This window comes from Aspergillus lucknowensis (assembly GCF_044049455.1).
Source record: "Aspergillus lucknowensis strain CBS 449.75 chromosome Unknown BJX67scaffold_1, whole genome shotgun sequence".
Classification (NCBI taxonomy): Eukaryota; Fungi; Ascomycota; class Eurotiomycetes; order Eurotiales; family Aspergillaceae; genus Aspergillus; species Aspergillus lucknowensis.
In genome coordinates, this window is record NW_027263545.1 from 1,056,331 (window position 1) to 1,066,242 (window position 9,912).

At 56.5% G+C, this 9,912-nt stretch overlaps 2 protein-coding genes across 2 annotated transcripts; one reads left to right on the forward strand and one right to left on the reverse strand.

The window, feature by feature from the left end:
• Positions 1-228: 228 nt before the first annotated feature.
• On the reverse strand, positions 229-7,661 carry BJX67DRAFT_386899 (type I polyketide synthase; the record flags this gene model as incomplete). The annotated part of the gene is made up of 7 exons (XM_071034150.1): positions 229-2,289; positions 2,342-3,519; positions 3,570-6,437; positions 6,496-6,606; positions 6,663-7,242; positions 7,299-7,485; positions 7,538-7,661. The coding sequence occupies 7 exons, from the start codon at positions 7,659-7,661 to the stop codon at positions 282-284; spliced, it is 7,056 nt and encodes a 2,351-aa protein (XP_070891597.1). The 3' UTR covers positions 229-281.
• A 973-nt stretch (positions 7,662-8,634) lies between these two features.
• BJX67DRAFT_376419 (uncharacterized protein) lies at positions 8,635-9,120 on the forward strand (the record flags this gene model as incomplete). The annotated part of the gene is made up of 1 exon (XM_071031872.1): positions 8,635-9,120. The coding sequence occupies one exon, from the start codon at positions 8,635-8,637 to the stop codon at positions 9,118-9,120; it is 486 nt and encodes a 161-aa protein (XP_070891598.1).
• Between the last annotated feature and the right edge of the window lie 792 nt (positions 9,121-9,912).

Genomic DNA, 9,912 nt, shown 5'->3' on the forward strand with positions numbered 1-9,912 from the left:
TCAGCACCCGGTTGCAGGGTGGTTGACCCATGTGATATGAGCCACCCCATCCGTTCTCTTCCTTCCTATTTTCCTATATTCTTCGAAGAAGCAAGAAACCTGGCATGAGCATCGTGGAGGTCAGATAGAGACACTTTAAACTGTTGCTACAAGATCATTCATCCATCTGACCGATCCCAGCTACTACGGCTACTTTACGTTTGGTTATTCGACAACACTCCGTCAGTACCGTATCAAATCTCATCGGAAAACATCCCATTTCTACCTATTATTCTGGTCTCTCATTTCAAGAGCTTGCTTCGGTTTGCAATCTCCTGCGACAACTGTGCAATTGGACTGGCGCTCATCACCTCCAGCAGCGACACCTCCGCCTTGATCTCCCTAAACACCCAGTTGCGCATCTCCACCGCTGCCAGCGAATCGACTCCGTAGTGGTACAGCGGCTTGCTGGGGTCGATCTCACTCGGAGACGTCTGCAGGAATTTGGCGACTCGGTTCACCAGCGCCTCCTGTACGATCGGCGCCCCTTCGTCGCGCGAGACCACCCGTGACAGCTGGGCCTCGATTGATACCTCGCCAGAAGCACTCGCGCCGCTCGGCGCCCCGGCTTGACTGATGATCGAAAACCGAGCATCGTCGAAGAAGTATGGCCGATCGATGCCTGCCGCTTGGACGGTTTTGCCCGTCGGCATGCCTGTTGTGATCTGGGGCGGAGTGGACGAGCCAGACAGCTCGTCCACTATCACCTTTTTGATCATCGCGTGGAATGTCGCGTCGCTGATCGCCAAAGAATCAAAGTCCTTTAGGTTGGCCGTCGTCCCTTGCTCGGCTAGGACTCCGGAGTCTCGCATCACTCCCAGGTCAATGGTCACTGCCCTGAGACCTTGACTGCGACGGTGGTGGGCGAGTGCATCCTCGTATGCGCCTGCAGCAGCGTAGTTGCCCTGTCCACGGTTACCGAACACACCAGCGAACGAGCTGAGTGTGATGAAGAAGTCCAGGCTTGCGGGCAGGTACTCGTGCAGGTTCCAGGTTCCCTGCACTTTTGGCCGCGTCGATTCCACCCACTGCTGGTATGTCATTTGCTCAAACAGCACATCGCGGAGCACCATTGCGCCTTGGATGACGCCCTTGATCGGAGGAAGATTTCCCTGGATCTGCTCGACCGCCTCTTTGACAGCGTCCCCATTCGAGACATCGCACTGGTACACATGGACTTGCGTGCCGAGTTTCTCTGTCTCCTCAACGCACGCTTGAGCAGCAGCAGAGGCTGCCCCCGACCGGGAAAAGACCGCGAGATGGCGCGCACCACTCGCAGCAAACATGCGGATCAAGCTGCGTCCCAGACCCCCGAACCCTCCGACGAGGACATATGTCGCATTGGGGTCCAGTCGGAGGGCGTCATCCGCTCGACGAAGCATCGGGACGACATCCTCGGGGCTGTAGGAGAGGACCAGCTTACCTTGGTGGCGCCCGGCCTGCATCAACCGGAAGGCGCTTTCCATCTGCGACACCGGGTACACGGTCACAGGGAAAACGGGCTTCAAGGCGCCTTGACGGAGCAGGTCAAAGACACCGTCGCCAATATCGGCGATGAGCTGCGGGTTGATCTTCGCAATGTTATCCAGGTTGAAGAAGCAGAAGGTCGCATGCTTCTTGAATGGCAGCATGTCCAGTCCGCTGTTGCTGAGAATGTCCTTCAGGCCGATTTCGACAAAGACGCCAAATGGGGCGAGGCAGTACCAGGTCTGCCGGAGCATCTCGCCTGAAAGGGAGTTGAGCACGCAGTCGACGCCGCGGCCCTTGGTCATTCGGAGGAGACCCTTGACGAAGCTGACGTCGCGAGAGTTGAAAATGTGGTCGTCCTGGATGCCGTAAACGTCTTTGATCAGCTTTCTCTTCGGCTCGGATCCGACTGTGGCAAAGACTTCCATTCCGAAATGCTGAGCGATTTGGATCGCAGCCTGTCCGACACCGCCAGCAGCAGCGTGGATCAGGATGCTCTGGCCCTTTCGGACGCGAGCGAGGTTGACAAGGGCGTGGTAAGCGGTATAGTGGACAATGGGTAGAGTGGCAGCATCTTCAAAGGACATGCCCTCCGGGATCTGCTTGCATTGCACGGCTGGCACTCGGATCAGAGGCTTGTGTGCTGCCTGGCCGAGACAGCAGACGCGGTCGCCTCGTTGGAACTTGGTCACATTTGCCCCGACTTGACGCACGACACCGCTGGCTTCGAGCCCAACCGTCTCGTCGGGAATCTGGCCCATTGCGGTCATGACGTCGCGGAAGCTGGACCGAGAGTCAGTCAATGCTGCGTTGGGGGTTGGTGAGAGGTACTTACTTGACTCCGCTGGCGCGCACCTCAATCTCAACATCATCCTCTCCAATATCCTGCTCAAGGCTTTCATCCAGTTCGAAGCATAGCGAGTCGAGTAAGCCGGGATTCTGGATGGCAAGTTTCTGCGGTCGCCCCGTCTGAGAAAGTGGCGCGAGGACCTTTTCGCCGCGCTGCAGACCGGCGATGGCGTTGCTTAGGGACTCATCTTCCAGCAGGCGGCTGACCTGAAGAACCCCATTCTCGGCGCGAATTTCGTTGTCGCGGATGCTCGAGATTGCGACCGTGACGATAGCTGAGGCCAATCCGCCTGGTGACTTGAAGGAGCTCACTGGAGCGAGCAGCGTGCACAATTCCAGACCGGCGATCTCATTGCGAATGCTGCGCGCGAGACCAGTGATCAAGGTGGCCGCTGGACCTTCAAAGCCCACAAACCAAAGCAGATTTGAGGTGGACAGCAAAATCTCCTTGAGAGCATCAAAGTTGGCCTGGGAGAGGTCCTCCAGGACGGACGATTCGAGCTCGAGGAGGGAGATGCAGCGCTTGCCTTTGAGGGTGGCCAGTGAGTCTGCCAGAGTCGTCCGAGAAGAAGCTATTGATGCTGCGTGCAGCTGTTCGGTAATCTCAGCTGCGATGGCTTGAGAGACAGGGCTTGGGTTCGTCGCCTCGAGGACGACAACCTCGTCGGCCACGACTGCCCCCGCCTCAGTGCTGGGCAAGGCCGCAACTGTCAAGCTTGACTGCGCCGCGAAGGAGGTGAATTGCACCTGCAGGCCGTAGCTTTGGAGGAGCTCGCTCCACTGCGCGTGCGTGCGTAGCTCGGCCTCATTTGCAGAGAGCTGCTCGATCAGACAAACTCTTGCACCCGCCTTTGCGAGCTTCGACAGTTGCTTGAGTATGGTTTGAATCTCTTCATCGCCTGCCGCAATTGTGGCCAAGACGATATCGAAAGATGCTTCTGCCAGGGTCTGCCCGTCCAAGGTTGTGAACTTGGCTTGCATGTTGGAAGCCTTGAGCTGCTCCTCTGCAGATTTGAGCCAGTCGGCGTTATTGCTGGCGATCGTGTAGTCGAACAGAGAGTCAATAGCGCTGACTCCGGAACCGTCGGCGAGGATGGGCAGTCCGGTCTCGCTGATTTCCACGACGGATTGTCCGGGCGTCGTTTGCACACTCAGTTTGACGAGCTAAAAGAAAGGTTAGTTTGTATTGACATTCCATCACTCGAGTGGCTTACCCCTTGTGCTTTGGCGCGAGACAACTGCAGCTCTGGTGCATCCGTAGCCAGATCGTCGACAACGCTCTGGAGTTGCTCCGAAGACAGAAGCTCAATGGCCGGCAACCAGGCAGTGGTGGTGCACAGGTTGACAGCGTCTGCGCCGGCGTCAGCAACGTCGACAGCACCGGCCACGTCGGCACAGCAGAAGCCTCTGATGGACACTGCCTGCTTGCTCAGGCCGTCATCGAGCATGTGCACATCCGACATGATTTCGCGGAACCCGTGCTTCGCCGCAGTCGCGAATCCGCGGAAGAGGGATTTCTCCGCAATGTCCATGTCGGCGGCGATGGTGATTTCATCAATGGATTTGGGAACCATGGCCCCTTTTAGGATTCCACCAGGTCCCTTCAACGCAGCAAAGACGGCATGGAACATTGCGTCGAGGGTGGTCGGGTGGATGATGTACGGCTTGCCAATCGACGCCGGGGGGACGACGGTTGATCCGTTGCCAGAGACCTCGACCGTACAGCATGAAGCGCCCTTTCCAAGCCGGATCTCGGTCATGGTACTAAAGGTAGGTCCGTATTCGAGACCCAGAGCGGCCAGGTCTTCGTAGAATTTCTTGGGTTCCTCCTGTACGGTACAGGACGTTTGGAGCTCAGCATATCGCTCAGACGCTGCAATGGCGGCAATCTCCGCCTCGATGCTGAGGGGGGAGCCTGCACCAGAAGTGTACTCGATGAGCAGCAAGCCGGCGCAGTTTTGTCGCAGCTCCTGACCGGCTGCGCAGGTGCTGATCGAGAACTCCCACCATGTGAATGCCTTGTCGCGCGTACCGTGCGCATGAGGACGCATATGCAGCATAATTTCCAAGTCCGCATCCTCCGTGACCGTGGCCGCTACGCCAATCTGAATGTCACGCAACCTGAATCCAGCGACTATCCGGCTCTCGTCCGCGAGTTGTCGCGCACCTTCAATCGCCATGGCAATGTAGCCTGCGGCAGGATACAACACCAGATTCTGGATGCGATGATCGCGGACCCAGGGCTCCTCGGAGATCCGGATCAACCCCTTCCAGTCACGCTCGTTCTCGCTCATACGTGGAAGCGGTGCCCCGACCAGGCTGTAGCGGGGATGCTCTCGCATGCGGTGCTCTCGGTTGACTCGCGGCTCGGCCCAAAATGTCCGCGAGTGGTTCCAGACATACGACGGCAGGTCGTGCAGTGGTGTCAGGGAGACGGGGGCAGCGTGGTACTGGTTGATCTCCTTGACTTCGACAGCTACACCCTGGACGGACAGGCTTCCAACGCACTGCAATGCCGTCTGCGCGGCATGCTTGCCCCGAGAAAGAACGGACTTGTAGTCTACGTCCTTGACTCCGAGTTCATTGAGGATCTGCTTGACCGGGCCGCCGAGGGCAGAGTGGGGACCGATTTCCACCAGGATATCAACTGCGGCCTTCTTCTGTCGCTGGCCAGACTCGTCGACCGGAAGAACGAGGCTCTGGACTGCGTCTGAGAAGCGCACGGGGTTGGTCAGATTCTGGACCCAGTACATGGCGCCCAGCTCGTCAGCCTCGACGTATTCTCCAGACACGCTAGAGTACATCTTGCGGTCTTCGCCTTCCTCAGTGGGTTCGATGCCACCGATGGCGTCGAGGTATTGCGAGGCAATAGTCATCATGTGGGTGGAGTGGTAGGCGACTCCGACCTTTAGCTTTCTTTCGAAAACCGCGTCTTGTCGAAGGAGGTCTTGAAGCTCGTCGATACCGGTTACGTCTCCCGAGACGGTAACGCTGGACGGTGAGTTGACACAGGCAACTGTAATGGCGCCCTTGGTCACACGGGCAATGTACTTTTCGGCCTCTTCCTCCCCCAAGCCAACGGCAATCATGGACCCCTTCAGGTCCGGACGGAACTCGGGAATGCGCGCCGAAAGGATACCTCTGTAGTAGGCAATTGTCCAGGCGTCTTCGCGGGTCAACGCACCCAAGCAGTACGCGGCTCCGATCTCGCCGCTAGAGTGGCCAGCGACAGCCGTGGGAGTAACTCCCCAGGAAGCGAGCAGCTCGACGATGGCGACCTGGAGCACGGTGCAGAGAGCCTGGCTGTACTCGGGCAGATTGATCTTGGACTCTCCGTCGATGCGCTCCATTTCCTCGATGACGGACCAGGGGCAGTTCAATTGGCGCTTGAAGAAGGCCTCGGCGCTTTCAAGCGAGGATTCGAAGACGTCGAAGCGTCGTAGCTCCATTCCCATTCGCGCCCATTGCGCACCTTGGCCGGTGAATATGAAGCCCAGTCTGGGTGACTCACTGAAACGACCCGATGGGCCAGAGCCAGAAAGCTCCTGGACGAGTTCCTCTAGGTCCGAGGCAACAGCACAGGTCTTCCATGGGAGAGCGGACCGGCGCTCGCTCAGGGTGTAGGCAAGGCGATGGAGGTAGTTGTCCTGCTTAGCCTTGGGGATGCTGTTCGCCTGAGTCTGGATGAACTTGGCGAGGGACTCTCGCTGACGCGACAGACCGTCCTGGTCATGGGAACTGATCATAAATAGGCGCGGAGAATCTTTAGCCAGGCCAGTAGTTTTACTGTCGGAGATTCTCGCAGGCTGAGAGCCCCCCCTTTCCCGCAAGTAGTGCTCTGCCCCATCCAGGACCGCGTGGGCGTTGGTTCCCCCGACTCCAAACGAGTTGACACTCATTCTGCGGACGCCATCGCCGGGCCACGGAGTCAGCGTGGTCGGGACAGCAACTTTCCATTTCTGGAATTGGATCTTGGGGTTGGGGGTGTTGAAGAGGATGCTTGGAGGGATGAGTCCACTCTCTAGTGCAAGCACTCCTTTGATTACACCTGCAATACCGGCGCTGGCCTCGAGGTGGCCAATCTATAGAGGTTAGTCAGTAACCCAGATATACACGAAGTCGCGATGATCATGATCTTACATTTGGTTTCACAGACCCGACCAGGAGCTGCTTGCCTGCAGGTAGTGCCGACCCGATGGTAAGCGACACAGCTTCCAACTCGGTTGGGTCACCAGCTTGTGTTCCAGTACCCTGGCAATGTTAATATCTCTTCATTGGGACGTTCTGTATAGATAGGGATTTCTTACGTGAGCCTCGAAGTACTGAGTGTCTCCCATGTCGAGGCCAGCCGATTGATATGTGGCTTTGATCAACTCGGCTTGAGCGACAGCATTAGGCAGGGTGATACCCTTGGTCTTGCCGTCTTGATTGACGCCAGTTCCACGAACAATGGCTCGAATGTTGTCGCCGTCCCGGATTGCGTCCTCGACGCGCTTGAGCACGATGACTCCACATCCCTCTCCACGTCCGTATCCGTCTCCACTGGCGTCAAAGGTCTTGGACCGGCCGTCCTGCCCTAGGAACCCTAGGTTGGAAAGGTACATGAAGAAGTCGGGGTTCAAGTGTACGCTGACACCTCCAGCAATCGCCATGCTAGACTCGCGTGTTCGCAAGCTCTGGCAGGCGAGGTGGAAAGCCACCAAACTAGACGAACACGCCGTGTTAAGTGTCAAACTAGGTCCCTTCATGTTGAAAAACCACGACACTCGGTTCGATAGAAACTCCGAGCCCACCCCGGTTAAAGTGTACATCGGTGCGGCCTCGGCATCCCGAGTCAGAGCTTCTCGCCAGTCACTTGTGAAACTGCCGATATAGCAGCCCGTACTGCTATTCGACAGCTTGTCGATGGGGACGCCGGCATTCTCAAAGGCCTCGTACGAGACTTCAGCCGTTGTTGCGGGTCCATTGACGATGCCTCATTCTGGCTAATGTTGAAAAAGGCTGCGTCGAATGCAGCGAGGTCCTGTTCAAGAAAGTGGCCGCCGGCAGTCACGCTGGTTCCTAGACGGCCACGCTTGGAGTGGTGGAAGGCGTCCACGTTCCACCGTTTCGACGCCGATGAGTACGCGGCTGGGGCCTAAGATTAGTCCTCATGTCAAGAATTCAAACACGGAGTACGCACAGCGTCCCTTGCAGAGGAGGTCCCAGAACTGCTGAGGCCCGGAGGCTTCGCCCGGGAACCGACACGCAAGGCCAATGACGGCGATGTCGTCGCCTGCCGGTTCGGGGCTGATCATAAGAGGCATGGTGAAGGGCAGTAGCAATAACTAGTCTGTTAGATTATATAATGCAGAGGAGTATTGAGCGAGAATCAAGGCACAAGGAATCGCCGTCGGAGATGCTGTCGCGAACAGATGTCCATGGAAATGCCCTTATTTTATGGTAGGACAGCACATCAAAATGCTGTCGACGGTCCTATTCTTGCCCTGGTCTCTTCTCTTCTCTCCGGTAGAGACTCAACTCACTCACCCTGCAACCCGCACTCTAAGCTTCCCTGACGCGCTAATTTAGCCCCCTTGTGTTAGGCTGGTCTGGAATCTCGACTGGCTGCAGCTGCGCAGAGTCACGAGCGAATCCGCCCTGCGCAGCCCTGAACGTGGAGAATGCGAGATAAGCATACGAGCGGCCAAACAAGCCTCGTGTCGCATGCCCAATGGAGAGCTTGCGATGATGACCGATTATGCAGGGTGAGGTTGTTAGGGGCAATCCTGAACCTTATCTGAACGTGGGACCCACTTGTATTATTCGTCTGCAAAAAACGAATCTGCTGTATTTACCACTAATGCAACCTTTTTTTTCCGCTTCTGCCCAATCATCCAAGCTACATCGCACCACACCACCAACCTCGTATCTACTTCCCTGACACCCCCCCCCCCTCATTCCTTCCATATCCACGCATGTGCGTCTTCGCCAGGATTGCATGCCAGGATTGCATGTCCCTTTGCGCGAATGTTTCAGCTCCAACGGCCGAGTCTCTATTTCGTCGGCCGGAGGCTGTTCTAGACCCCCACGCGCAGGCAGGGTATCGACCACGTTGAAGATTGCAGCAGCCAGGGATCTCATCGCGCTATCGGCACGACAAAGAACCGCTCATGAATGAAAAATATAGCCCGTGAATCCCTGGACGGCCTGGACCGCTCGAAAGATGCTCCGCACCTAGATGACGACCGATCAAGCTGAAGGTGATGGCGAATATGAAGAAGCAATGTTTGCGCAGGGATGCCACCACTTGGAGTCAAATCCAAAGTCAAAGTCAACGATCTACAACCGGCGCAGGAACATGAACCGAACACTGCAAAGCACACGAGAAACAGGGTCATGGCGGCGATCTCGAAGGAAGGTTATACCACACCAGCAGCAACAACGTTGCAACCACGTTTTGGATTTCCGTTCGGCTTGCCTAGTTGGGACGGCGGTGGTGCCGGCGATGGCCGCCTGGATGATAAGGGAAAGGACATCGACAGGGATGAAGATCCAAAGGTACGCCTTCGGCCTGAGGAGGGAGTACTGGACTGGCCGCCGTGTCTGTTTCTTTTTACGGCCGCAATCTATCTGTTCCTCAGCCAATTGATCCGAATGACGAGCAGGTTGACTTGGGTCTTGAATGCTGAGTCGTTGGAGGGGCACTTGTTGGGACCAGATACGGACAGCCCAACCAACGAGCCCGATTATGGCGCCCAGAGCCAGGAAGAGCAAGGTCGTTAGTCGAACAAAGGCGGAGCGTCTGAAGTGGCCGGCCGCAGACCAGACCGGAAGAAGAACACGGTGGAGACGACGCCGGCTGCGAGAGAAGGAACATAGTGGTAGGGGTAGATGTTCTCGACGCCGTCCATCCGGGCGTGAAAGCAGCCTTTCGCAAGCCGTGACAATCCAACGGCAATAACAGCCCTATCCAAACACAATACATACGCTGTATTTGTCCGTGTTTTCAGTTCATCATCTTGCGTGCTCGAGCTGTGCAGGAATTTGCCGAAACGTGGGCTGAAGCTCTGCTCCAGCCCATCCATCCAACGCTCGCAGACAACGAGAAATTAGAACAGAGTCTCAATTAGGCGTGCATTGCTCAGGGTCTGGGGTTCCAACACTTGTCAAAGTCAAGGATATAATGCCTGGCACGATGCCAGCAAGCTGAACTCTCAGTATAGCGAGACTTGTGTGAATCCCTGCTCCGAGCTGAAACCCCCAGACATTATGGCGGCTCCATCTGAAATTGACCGTGTCGACCCTCGCTGGCCAGTTTGTTCCTGTACAGATAGCGAATCCCCAAGCTGGTGCTTCAGCTAATCCTTCTTCAGAACAAGGCCCTCTCGGATGATGCAGACAGTTCCATTGCTCTTAGAAGATATCAAAAAGGAATGTACTTGTGGAGAGATGGATCGGGGCATGTCGGGGTTTCAGATTAAGCGTACTTTGTGTGTCCAGGACGAGTTTCTGCCGGAGCTTGATAGGTGTGAGAAGAGCTCCACCTTCGAACAAAGAGACACAGACGATGCTCAA